The following is a 13,792-nucleotide window of genomic DNA, read 5'->3' as shown; positions in this document are numbered from 1 at the left end:
CTATGGGTGTTCGAATCCACACTCACCCCATTCTATTGTTATCTCCAACAGCAAAAACATAATTGTTTTTTGCACCTTGATGTTTTTTTTTAAACTTCCAAAGAATGTTATAGAAGTTTGAAAAGTACATGCATTAGATGTTTAGATTGCATAGTTTGAAAATATATTCTAAATTACTGTATTATATTTTTGAATTTGAAATACATTATAAATTATACAATTTATACATTTATTTCAGATTATATAATTTAGAATATATTTTTGGAATATGATATGAAAATATACTATGGATTTCGAAATTATGCAATGTAAAAAAATCTCATATACAAAATTGTATTTTGAAGCTTGGAATCTCAATTTATTCGTGCACCCTCATATATTTTAAATTAACCATTTTAGCCTTTCAATTTTTTACCATCATGGTTTTTTTAGGTTTTTTGTATTGTATAATTTGAAAGTCTTTTGGACTCAACGTTGTTGGACTCAACGTTGTACAATTTTTTACCATCATGTATATTCTGGAAGATAAATTGTAACTTTCCATATAATCTAGAACAAGATATGTTTCTGTTTGCACAAATTGAGGAAAAACATCCCATTAAGAAGGATTTCTGATGCAAATTGAAATAATATTTTTCAAAATTATGAATTAAGGAATTTGACACTTTCATCTAGAATAACATTCCGTATTTAGAAGAATTCCTAAAATTCATAAACCATTTTTAAAAGACTTTAATCTGGAAATATAATTACGAATTCCAAATTTAACAATCTTGAACTAATTCTTTTAACTTCTAAATTGGTCAGCCAAAACGTTAGCTTTTTTTTTTTTTTTTTTATCGAAGTCTCATTATTTTTTATTTGGAACAGTTCTAAAAGCTTAGAGTTTTTCAAGATTGGTTGGAGGAGGCGCATCTTTTAAATTAAGGATTAATTATAATTATAGATTTAACGTTTATGCCAATATTTTGTTTAAGGTTGAATAAATGCACTGGACAATGAAGTTACATGCCACCATAAAAATTACTCAAAATGCTTAAAAATGAAGACTAGTTTATAATATTGTGTTACAGGTAAGTGAAAGTTTAATTATTTTCTTACAATTTTGGATGAAAAAAACACGACAAAAGAGTGCTCCAAGAACCGACCGTTTGTTTGAAGAAAAATGACCCTGCCCAGCAAGAAACCTCTTTTCTTTCTTTCTCCATGGATGACCTTATCGTCCCTTTGTCTTTTCTTTCCGATTATAATAACATATTTTCTAGAGATAAGCATGAATTTGAGTAACGTGGACAGTTCATCAAAAAAAGAAAAAACCTGAAATTTTGAAAAGTGCAACAAATTTTCCTCTTAAGTAACTCTCTAAATGTTCATCAAAGGTATTTAAATGGTCATCTTATTCCCTTCCTAGTGATTCTTCACTGAAAAAAGAGGATACTAGGGAAAAACTTCTGCAACTATGGAAGGCAATTGGGAATTAGAATATGATTTCTTTAAATAGTGGTTATTTTGAATTTGCTTTTGCCTCCAAAGACGATCTCAATTAGCTTTTTCTTTTTCTTTTCTATTAACGTTTTGCAGCATTTCTCATGTTCAAAGTTGGTATTTGCTTTCTGCAGTCTAATTACTAACTACATCCTCATAATCTTTAAAATGGCTCGTCTATCATCATGGTGACTTTTGGAATACCTGGTCCAAAAATCTTCTGGAACAACCTTTTCTAAATTTCTAAATGATTTCAAAACAAAATTTTTGTAACATGATTTTCAGAATAGATGGAATGTTTTCCAAAGGGAACTTTCCAAAACAAGACTTTCATATTAAGATTTTCAGACCAACAGCAATAACTGTAGTAGCGGCAACAACGGCAGCATAGTGCAACGAGTGAGAGTATTCTAGTCTTTGTATTATTAGTATAAAGTGCAGGTAGTAATCATAGGAAGCAAAAATCTCAAAGTTTGGGCAAAGTTTCAAATTTGCCACAGGAATATTGGAGACCGATCGCAAGGGATTTACCTTTTTTGTCTACTAGAATATGAAAGGTTACCACCATTTTTATAACATTGTCAGTTAGTTGGTTATGAAGTAGCAAATGTCTTAAGCTTCTTTCTAACGAAAGATGGTCCACTGAAAAGGATTTATCCCATTCAATAAAGTGGTCCGGGAGTTGGTTGGTATATTTGGTACTTCAATCTACTATTTTCTATATTATTGATGTTATATAGTTCACATGAATCTTATTTGTTTTGAGAATGTCTTAATTTTGAATAATAGAAGCTGTCATCGTATGTATGCGGTTGGCAAGGTTTCTTTTACTATGGATTCAAATATATAGGAATTTTGTGTGCTAAAATTTGTTTATTTGACACTTTTCCTAGTCTGCACCTAGAGTTATTCCACTGACTTGGAAACCTCCTACATGTTCATAAATTAAATATATATTGATGGGACAACTAAAGATTCACCTGCTTTACCTACTTGTCGGGGAATTATTCAGGATCATTCTATTGTTGTTGCTAGTTTCTTTCCTATTTTTCTTTGTCAGCAAGTTGCTTTATACGCCAACACCATAGAAGTTAATAAACACAGTTGGATTCACTGTGGATAGAGAATGGCATAATTAGTTGATAATGAGTAATCCAATGTTAGCGGTTCAAGTTTTTTTCAAACTCACATTGTGCGGCAACTATCTTCAGATAAACTTTTAAAGTATGATGTTTCTCCACAATGTAATTAGTGGAGAGATTACATTCGCTATGAATTTTATAAAGTAGTTTTCATTTACCTTTTTATAACTTTGTTGTTAGCTAAATGGGTTTCGGTTAGTCCCCCACTATCTTGTATTTAAACGGGCTGTTCTATATTTCTTATGTCATTTTGGTATGTTGCAAATATTTGATGTAGCTTGAGATTGAGATCATAAGCTATATAGTGATCTTTTGCATACCCATCTTTCCATCAAAAAAATGTTATTAATTTTATGGTCATTCTCTAAAGACTACTCTTAGAGAAGAAGACCGAAATGTACTTGCAAATGTATTAAAGAACCAGTGATTTACAGAAAACAGTTGTGACAAGGGTGGGAACAGAGAATCTAATCAAGCAGTGGATCAAAACCCCTGATAAAAGAACGTCACCAACTAAACAGGTGTACAACTTACAAATATACATATACATACATACATATATATATATATATAGAGAGAGAGAGAGGGGGGGGGGGGGGAGAGAGAGAGAGACATACTTCCAAGAGTTGGGGGTAGTCAGAAGGATACAGTCTTTAACAAATGGGAACCTGTTCACAAATATATTTATGACCCTTCTTCGTCTACAAGGATAATAGAATCATTTCCAATTCCAAGGTCCATCAGAGATGAAGTGTCACTGTCAAGCATCAGAGGAAATGGAGAACCCTGCATAATGCGAAGACATGTAACTAAATCAAGAAAGAATATTTTTTCCCTGTGAAAAACCATACTCATCTTGCAAAACTTTCTTGAGATGATATAAACAAATATGACCATCTGCTATGTTATATAGTCTTTCATCTCCCTCCCTCATTCTCCACCATAAAGATGTCACAAAATGGTTTTCCAGAATATCAATTTGAAATTATTTCATTCAATCAGAGCAGAACACGATGATTTCTTAAGACTTTCTAGAAGCTGGAGCTTCTCAATTAGGAAAATTTTGAATCAGCTAATCAGACAATCATAATAACAAATAGAACATCTTAATCTTGATAAAAGCAAACCTCTTCTCGAAGATATAACTTTAGCTTCATGGACTTCAGCTTAAAAAAGCTTTCGCATAGAGATTTCAGCTTACCGACCTAAGAAAAGGTAATCAGAGGGGTTAGTCTTGAAATACTGAACATTACTAAGGCAGTGTTGATGCTTAACTGTAGTTGTTGCTGGAAGCTTCTTTGTCAACGGTGGTTTCTCACCCATGGATGCTCCAACACAATTCAGAGTGATAGCTGCATTAATCTCTATATCAAAATAAAGATATTTCAAATTCCAAAAAACAAGCAAATTTGCAAACTTAACATCCGTAGCCCATACACAATAACCCTGAGCTGATTGTTTGTGGAACAGTAGTTCCACTTGAAGGTCTTTCATCCTCAATTCCATGAATCTTCTTAAGCTCGTATAACCTGTAGCAAATTGCACCAGTATATTCACAAAACATAGTTCACCTGTATTAGAAATTAATTGATAATCCCGTCTAGATCCAGTTTCAATTAATATCTACAGTAACAGAACTCTGATAACACGTGTGCTGTACAAATTCAATTAAATTAAAAAGACCATTTAATTAAGCTTGGTAAAGCAGAAAACTTTCTACGGAACAATCTTAAAGGACTTTCGATGAGAACCAAGTGTATCTCACAACATCAGTGCGGTTCTAGTTAGACCCTTATAAGCTTCTAATATAATCAGGCTGAAGTTTTGTGGCTGTGTGAACTCGCAGTCCATTGTCTCTCCTGGTTGGGGCAATCTGCTCACATCCTCAAATATGTCTCCTTGCCTCTGAGCTTTTTTGGGTGCATTGGGGGGAATTGAACCCACCACCTCTCCCACCCTCCCTTCCAACTTTACAAGTCACCTTATAACTCCATTCAACATGATATGAATAACATTTGATTGTTTCCTAGTAAAAGCTAAAGTAAGCTCCGTATTAGAAACTAAAGAAAGGGAATAAATTTCTTTCCTTTTTTACTCCGTTGAGTGTTGACAATACTATCCAATTTAATAGTAATTGGTTTCCTTCACAGTAGCTTGAACATATCACCCAATTACTGGGAAGACATCCAATGAAGAAGGCATTGAGCTCTTTTTGTTACCAGACCAAATGAATTACCAGTTGGATAGTGAAAGCCATAGATTTCACAATCAAAAAGTAGACTCATGAAAAGATAAAACAAAAACGAAATAAACCCCAGTAAATGGGATTTAATCACCTCAATTTTTTGACAATGTTGAGCAATATTAAATATTAACGGTGAAGTAATTACTTGTTGTACACTATTAAATATTAATGCATGTAAGAAAGTCTTATTGGTTAAGTGCTTCCTAGTTGTGTACACTATTAAATGGCTTACATTCCATTTATAATAGTCATCATTTTAGTTAAAATAGAGGTATGAGGGTCGTAGCTTCTATCACATAATCAAAATATCTAATATGTTTGAAGAATTATATGCCAGATATTGTGTTCTCATTGTCTAATTTGTTCCCATTTCATTAAATCCCTATTATTTTGAAGAAAAACACTTTAGAAAACAGAAAAAAAAAAAAAAAACACCACTTTATGCCTATGTAACACGGATTCTGATACGGACACTGGGCACAAGACAGACATGGACACTTCAACACATGTAACCTCCAAAATGTAGGACACAGAAAGACACACACATATATATAAGATCATTATGAATTATTTAAACCGACAATCAAGATTTATGTATTCAAAACCATATATATTTGTGATCGTATAGGATTTATTTCTTATTTATATAATGATAATAGAAACTTATCTGTGATTTTTAGAAAATCATTGTATTTGTCCTTATTAACATAAAACCAACAATGTCTTTTGAATCGCACATCGCACACGTGAACAAGCCAAACGTAACATATTTGCTCTTTTAATCCCATCAGAACCTACAGCTACCGATTTCTGATAGCATTTTCATCAGTTTTCAATTGCCATCACAACATATACTAACATTAATGCTAAGGTTCCAGATATTGTCCGTGAATTTACCTGGGATGCTGTTTGATTTCTTCAGGACTAGTTTGCAACCTAGTGATAACAAGCCGAACATACCTGCATAAGAATTGTAAATAATATATAAGAATAGAAAGATGATATTGCTTCATATACCATACACTAATTGCATATAAAACTTTAATTGAACTCTCACCCCAAAAGATAACCATGGTTCAAAAGGTTCACTTATCTCATGTATAAAGATTGATAAAATAAAAAAGGGTCTAATGATCAGTCTTTAAAGAGGACTCTAACCACAAAAGGTATATGTATTTCAAAGCAATGAATGCTAAAAACAGATTAAATTATTTCTGCCACAACAACCTTGTTTTAACTTTTAACAATTATTTGGGTGACCCAATGAATAAAACATGTTTGAGTATTTGTGGCATACTTAAAAGCACTCAGCTTGAAAGGCCTTCTAGGTATAGACAGATAAAATGCATTATATAATAATACACAGAATTGATGACCATGAATGATGCTTCAGACTTTCAATTGCCAAAAGGGTATACAACATAGAATTGAAAAAAATACCTGATCTCAGAGTCCTTCCTTTCACGAGGAGTTACCTGAAAGGTATAGCAGACATGAAACATTATGTTTGGTAAAAGAGTATATAAAAGAAGCAACTAAGCAATAGAGATATCTCCTGTCATACCTCACTCCCATTTAATATCTGAACATTTGCTAAACGAGCTACCAAAACAAATCTTGCAACCCCACCTCTTCTAGGATCAGTAATTGGGTTTTCAGAAAGCCTGATATCCTTCGTTGTTATTAAAGATAAGTAATTAGAATTGAAGCTAGTATTACAAAATTCAGTCTAAAATATAAACCAGTGAAAGAGAAAAATAAGGAGAAAATGTTCCCTTTGGTAATGAGGAAAGATAAGTTATAAGCAAGTCAATTACTTTCTCAAAGGAAGCTGGTAAAGGTAATGATGGACCAGCACACTTTATTTAGGCAACTGTAGCCACAAAATAATCTTGAATTGTATCCCAATTTACTATTTTCAAATGGATTATTTGATATAGGCCATAGTCCAATAAACTTCTCAGCAAGCAAGCACTAGTAAAACAAGAGACCGAAAAGAAAAATTGATCAAACTTCTTCAAAAGTTGAAACCAACTTTCCACCAAAACTTTTTGAAGAAGTTAACTTCCACAAAAGTTTAAATGCATAAGTTAATTCTAACTCACAAGAGTCTTATTAGGATCATATCAGGCTGCAGTCCTAGAGTCATCATTACAGATCAAAGCAATCATGGCATGCGTACTCAACAATTTATATTAAATATGTAAACCGGTTCAACACTTCACAGTATAAACCTTACCACCAAATTAGGAAACAAGTTTAACGAGTCAATGGAGGCCAGATCACCAATGTTGTTATTACCTGAAACATGATTTGAAAGCCTTCAACTGGTATCACAATCTAGATTTCATTGGAATATGTAGAAAATGATATTTATCAAGAGGAAAATTATAATATTACCCAATAGAAGGCGGCATAAATTTTGAAAGGGTTTATAGCATGTAATTTCTGTTTCATACTGCTCATTATTAGCCGGATAAAAGAGAGAACTCAAACAATTCTTGTTTAAATAAAGCTTCTCCAAACTGAAAAAGATAACCAAGTATAAATAAATCAAATCAACAGACTTCAATAAATCTACCCAAAAGCAGAGGCACTGTTCTGAGGAAGAAATACAGGAACAAAGAGAAGAATACTTATGGCCAGTTCTAAGATAAAATCAGTATTTCCAGTGATACAGATACCCCCTGGGACTTCTAAACAATATTTCAAGCTAATTATATACTTCACCATTATGCTAACTGTTTTTTAGAAGTAGAAAATCAAGAGTCATGTGAATGAATCCGTGTCTTAAGTACACAGCAGAAGCTACTACTTATGATTAGAGTTATAAATATAATAGACAAGAGTTACACAATTATACAGCTTCTAACATCTTAATTACAATATTTCTCTATTTACACAATGTATCATAGTCACAATTTACAAGAATACTAACACCAACAACTCACAGTCAGTAGTTAACTGAAATTTTAATGTATTAACTAAATTGTTAACTGGTTAGATCAAGTCCTAAGTTATGATTTTAGGTATGATCAACACGGAAGTAAATGTTATTGAAGTTAGATGTGGTTAAAAGTTAAGACAGAATCATTTTCAAATGGTGTCAGGACTGTACTCTAGAAGTAAACAAAAACTGCCATTACCAACCATCTTAGCTGAGAAAGCTTCACGATTTCATTCCATTCATCTATACAGTTGTTTTCCAAATTCAACAGCCGCAGATAATCAAATCCCTGAACCATAGAGGATGACCCAGGCTGAACAGAAAAGGAAAATTAGAAGGCTTTAAAATGCTAGTAATTTATATTTACAAGTTGACCAGAAATTGAAGAGCAACATAAAATTAAACCTGAAAGGGAAAACCAAATACATACAAAAGGAATTATCTCCATACGAAAAAAAAAACGTACACCATATTTTAATGTCAAAACAGAAATAGTGTAGCACATCAAACTGGCCAGTCAGCCAGATAAGAGAAAAAAACATTTCAATGTGAAACAGCCAATAAGGGCTCAGAAATATTGAAGTGTTTAGATTATATCCGCAACCCTATTCCTTAAATATGTCCAGCTTGCATTCTGAAGCAAACACTTGAGATCGTGAATCAAAACGGGAGAAGGAGGCAAGTTCTTCAGATGCCCCAAATTGAACATCGTAAATTCAGGCTCTGGGGTGCTTAAAAGAATGAAAGTTTCCAATGTTTGTTAATCTGTCCTCAAATTGGAGGAAGATTCTAAGTCTACAGCTTTAAGATACTTGGCAAGCATACTGAACGAAAGATAACATACCAGTATTCTGCTTATATTGTTTCCCATTATATGTAGCTCTTCAATTGTTGTTAACGATTGTCTAAGCAGCTCAACCTGCCCAGTTTAAACAGAAATATTTAGCAATTCCTATTTATACCATCAGGAAATCTTATTAAAGCAACATTAGAAAAGATATAGAAGGAACCTGTTCCCAATCTACGCCAGTATTATTTAGAACCAGAACTTGGATGATTTTCAGTATTGGAAGATTGGTTTTATAGGGTGACATTAAATTGTTGGATAAATTGATGGTCCTCAGAGCAGGCAACTGTTCACAAATTGTGCCAACATCCTGCAAATAGATCAATTGAAAAGAAAGTAAATGGCAAGTACCCTCAATCAATCACTGACAAAATGGTACACCAAATAAAAACTAAGTAAAAGGGGTCTCATACATGATCAGTGCATAGCTTTTTTAATAGAAAAGGGATAAAAAAGGGCAAGAACTATAGTTAAAAGGATATTCTACAAAACAATTCAGGAAACAAGATTAAACAAAAAATGAAATATACTGTTGTCCATTAGCCTTGCTATGTTGAAGTCCCACTAAGACCTTTTTGTCTCCACATTAACCTTCACTTCCCTTCCGCCTCCCTACATACGGTCTAGACATCCTTTGTAACTAGAAAAAAGAAGAAAGAAATATAGCAAGGTCATCCAATCCCTTGACACATAAGAAATGGGAAATCACTTAAAACACTCCCATAGTTGACGGAAGACCAACTGAGCAAACCAATATAATATATTTAGTGTGGTGAAGTTGCCTTTAGGTAGAGAGAAGTTAGGGAGGTAGGTTATTGGCAGAGGAAGGGGTCCAACATATTTGCGAAGGAGGAACACAAGAAAGAAAGAGTGGGTGCAAGCTATGGGTGGAAGTTGAAGTTCGTAGGCAACATGACCTATACAATGAAGGATCTGGAAAGGCCCGTGAAGGTAGTTACTAACTTTGGAGGGTGGTTAATGGATTTCTGCCAGTATTTTTGGAGTCTGAATCAAACCCAATCACCAACGTCGTTGAAGGAATATTGTTGGAGATTTTCCCTTCCACCAAGGCCCAAGAGTGAGCACAAAGGGTCATAAACTGGATAGGAAAGTCTGGCAAACTTCACTGAAGAACTGCTGGGCGGTTCCAGCACTGGGAAGGTGGGGTGCTTCTGCTGCAGTGGACTTAAGGCAGTGCGTGGAGGCATGTATGGACGTTTCCGATGAAGAGACCGGCCGGTTGGCCTTTCACTCAACAAGATGATCTAGATTCAATGATCACCAGAAAAAAACTGAGGAGTCGGTGGACGACAGCCACAGCGACAAACCCAAACAAGGTAAGGATAAGAAAAAGGAAAAAGAGAAAGTATATTTTTGAGAGCTTGAAAAGGTCTACCTTAGGTAGCCATTTTTATATACAGCAGGTATATGTGATACAATGACAATGAAAGAGTAAAAAACAAGTAATCCAAGGTACAAATATAGGTACCCAAAAAAGCTTTTGAATAAAGCTTACTTTAACCTATTCTGAACCTATTATGCTCAAATTAGTGTCACCATTGTACCAAAAACCAAATAAGATAAAACCAATTAATCCATTATCATACAAAAAGAAAACGTAGTAGAATGTAATAAATCCTAGTAGTCGTAAACAGATATTAAAATGTAGAGATATTCATAATACACACATTTAAACCAAAATGCAATTAGAATTAGAAAAACAGATTCAGTTTTCACAAAAAGAAAGCTTATTTCCTGCAATGTAATTGTACTTTTCTCTTCAAAAGTTCTATTAGGAAGCTAATAAAAAAAAGTATCATTTCTTCAAAATAAGTTGAACCAAAAACACAAATCATAGAAGTTCTTGGTAAGACTTGCATGATATGTTGAAAAGAAGTTAATAAGAAGCTGCAACAGTAGCAGGGATTGATTGCTAGACAAAACCTGGTTGCAGAACATACCTTCCACTCCGAAAGCAAGTTCCCAGTCAGGTCAAGTTCTTTTATATCTATCAACAAAAATAAAAGGCGGTTAAAAGGATCCTGAAGATATCAAAGAGAGAAAATTGCAACAGAACTCATTACTTATATTGAAATTGCAACAGGATAGAAAAAGATATCAAATAATCAAAGTTTCAAATTATAACTCCAGCTTGAAACAGCTTAACCAAAACTAGAACTTAAGGTACAAGGAACTAATTTATTGATACAGCAATTTTATCTCAAAATAAAACAAAATCATTGATATTACTAAGCTAATGTGTATCTTGATATTAGCAAAGAAATGGGAGCGTCCTAGAATAAAGCTTACTTGGCACTGTGTTATTAATGTGAGAAGGGGTTCCAGGGGAACTAATGCCCATGTATGACAATGATACACTGGTTAATTCCTCAAATCTTCTTAGCTTATCTTGAATTTGATCTTTACCCAAAAGTTGAACAGATACTCGCTGGTTGCTTGTTGAAAGGACATACATTTCATCTGCTCAAAAGGAAGAAAAATTACATTTTATTTTCCAGGTTTTGTCAGTGTGGGTGCATACAGAAAAAAAAAAGTACAGAAGACAGACTAGAATGTAAAATATATATATATATATATATATATATATATATATATATATATATATATATTTAGAATGGATGGGGTAAATTTAAAAAAAAAAAATTGTGAACACCTTCTCAGTTCTTAACCTGAAAGAAAAAAAAAATTACTAACATAACACAAAATGGTCTCAAGGCTTCATATCAAATCAATTTCTAACAATCTGGAAATAGATATATCAATACGCTGGAAGATTTTAGAGTTCAAAATTCAAAATGAATAATTCCCCCTTCACCCCAACTGGAACCTCGAAGAATGAAGTACAAAAAACAGCTCAACTACAATAGAGTTGACTTCTTTTCTGTCATACCAAAATTTAAAATTAAACTATTTTCACCCTCACTCATGGACCCTAAATATAAATGTTTTAGCCACAAAATGAATTTAAGCCTGAGATACCCTCTTCATCTTTTGTAGAGTCACTTTTATATCGACTTTCAAGAGCTTCAAGCAATGAAATCCCTTGGTTCAGATTGTGGGGACGAACAAATGACCCTGATCTTTCTGATTTAGCATGGAAGTAGCGGACACCATTCATGGATCCATCATGTTTGCCTTCTCCGTTGTCCCAGTCAACTCCAACCCAAGTGTCTGAATAGCCTTCTACGGGTCCCACATACTTAACTGTACCAATTCGTCGAGGATCACCCAATGCATGTACTCGTTCACCCACCCAAAATTCATGTCTTGGCTCTAGGGAGTCCTGCATCTTTTGTTAAAGTTGGCTGAGAATTACCCTTAAGAAAACAAGTAAGCTATTAATCACAAATGCAATTTAACAAATCATAAGATGTATACTTGACACATATATTGTTGACACAACAAATGAGTTAATGCAGATATCCCTAATTGGTAGACACATTTGGTTTATTTTTTTTACCCTTCAATCAATATTTAACAGTACAAATATTATGCTTTAACTGCTCAGCGTCACATACACAGAATAACCTTTAATTTTTATCCCATTTTCTACAAATTAACGGCCAACTATTTTATCAATCTTCAACAATGAATTCTCTCCAAATGAAAATGGAGCTCGGTATGCGGTTCAGCATACACCCATTTAGGCGGCATCTGCATAAACCCAGTCAATAAACAACCTATCCATACGGTCCACGTATTAAACGAACCTTGATAATCAAGAATAGCACTCAAATCCCAAAAATCGACAGCCGCAGCCGCAAAATTTTACTTAGAAACAAAAGAAATATAATTCTAAAACGCATGTCCAATAAATCAAAATCAACTATTTCTCATCGTCGTTGTCCTGGTGGAGTATCTTTAACTGCATTACAAATTATATTTCAGTATATGATTCAAATACCTACACACTTAAATTGGTCTAAGCTTCCACTACTGTAAGAAAGACTAATACGGATTAATTTCTACTCCATGAATCACAAAACAGCAGCAAAACATTTTTTCAGCACATAGGAAGATAATTTACCGATGAGAGAAAGATAAATTTCCAATAATGTAAAGCCACAGTCGCTGCGACTTGCCGGAGTTAGAATCGTGGTGGTTCCAGTCGGTCGTGCGTGAGGTCGCCGGGGTTGCAAGAGCTGGATTTGGCTACTAAGCCCACTTCTCCGATTTTGTCTTCCCCTCCACTTCTGTTTATCACAGGTTTTCTTACATTATTGTTAAAATAATAATTGAATTGAAATGTTAAGCCTTCATTATGTATTTAAAATAAGGATTAAATATGTTATTGGTATCAGTGAATTTTGGAATTAGTCTTTTTTTAAAATTTTATACCAATTTTATCTTTCATCTTTAGAAATGCGTGGATTTAGTCCTTCTTATCAAATTTTATGAAGTTTATTTGACATTTTAAACGCATTTTGTGATAATATTTGAGTTAACATTGAAGTAAAAATGTTTCAAACGGTGTAAATAATTCAAATACTATCATGAAATGCGCTTGAAACGTCAGATAAACTTAACAAAATTTTGTTACAACGACTAAATTCATGCATTTTTAAAGATAAATGACTAAATTGGTCAAAAGTTTTGATAAGAGACTAATTCCAAATTTCGCTAAAACTTGAGGGACCAAAAACATATTTAACCCTTCAAATAAATTAGTATTTAAGAATATTTAAAAACTTCAACCATTGATTAGAAGAGATAACTTTTTCTTTTTATGAAACATGGAATGTATATTTAAATGTTTATTTATCATTAAAGTTATATTGATGTTTTTGTTAAAATTTATATTTTTATTAAATATCTTTTGTTTAAGGTTAAAATTAGTTTAAGGTTATAAAAATTAAATTTGATCTCAATTTTAAGAGAGACAAAACTGTTCGATTTTAAACAAAATTGAGACAAGATTGAACAAAAATAACAAATATATGAAATAGATTGGATATAAAATATTGATTTTGACATGTAAGAATTGATATGTGGACATTTGAAAAAAAAATTAAAAAAATATGAAGTCACAGGTAGCATAGAAACTGTCTACTTGAGACTGTACCTCGGTCCGTAGGTCCTTGCACAAGGTTAGAATTTTATCTCTT

The 13,792-nt window shown here is 33.0% G+C and overlaps 1 protein-coding gene across 2 annotated transcripts; it reads right to left on the bottom strand.

The window, feature by feature from the left end:
- Nucleotides 1-3,095: 3,095 nt before the first annotated feature.
- Nucleotides 3,096-12,920, bottom strand: PFI (tubulin folding cofactor E / Pfifferling (PFI)). 2 transcript variants are annotated; one of them, XM_028076881.2, is made up of 16 exons: nucleotides 12,715-12,920; nucleotides 11,667-11,976; nucleotides 10,977-11,147; nucleotides 10,628-10,674; nucleotides 8,830-8,976; nucleotides 8,664-8,738; nucleotides 8,023-8,132; nucleotides 7,273-7,397; nucleotides 7,112-7,173; nucleotides 6,437-6,544; nucleotides 6,313-6,347; nucleotides 5,770-5,832; nucleotides 4,065-4,156; nucleotides 3,903-3,979; nucleotides 3,755-3,832; nucleotides 3,096-3,413 (listed from the first exon to the last, which is right to left on the bottom strand). In XM_028076881.2, exons 2-16 carry the CDS (start codon nucleotides 11,974-11,976, stop codon nucleotides 3,312-3,314), a joined length of 1,602 nt encoding a protein of 533 aa, XP_027932682.2. In that variant the 5' UTR covers nucleotides 12,715-12,920; the 3' UTR covers nucleotides 3,096-3,311. The 2 variants fall into 2 exon arrangements, with proteins under 2 accessions (XP_027932682.2, XP_027932684.2); XM_028076883.2 differs by having other exon boundaries at nucleotides 11,667-11,970; nucleotides 12,715-12,910.
- Nucleotides 12,921-13,792: the final 872 nt, after the last annotated feature.

This window comes from Vigna unguiculata, chromosome 6 (assembly GCF_037176805.1).
Source record: "Vigna unguiculata cultivar grain cowpea cultivar isolate G323 ecotype 2 chromosome 6, ASM3717680v1, whole genome shotgun sequence".
NCBI lineage: Eukaryota > Viridiplantae > Streptophyta > Magnoliopsida > Fabales > Fabaceae > Vigna > Vigna unguiculata.
Note: the sequence above shows the minus strand (reverse complement) of the source record. Positions and strands in the feature narration are given on the sequence as shown.

Coding starts and splice junctions, on each gene's coding strand:
- PFI (XM_028076881.2), bottom strand. CDS start 11,976: ATGCAGGACTCCCTAGAGCCAAGACATGAATTTTGGGTGGGTGAACGA. Junction 7,174..7,272: donor TTTATGCCGCCTTCTATTGG/GTAATATTATAA, acceptor ATCATGTTTCAG/GTAATAACAACATTGGTGAT. Junction 3,833..3,902: donor AGCTTCCAGCAACAACTACA/GTTAAGCATCAA, acceptor ACCTTTTCTTAG/GTCGGTAAGCTGAAATCTCT.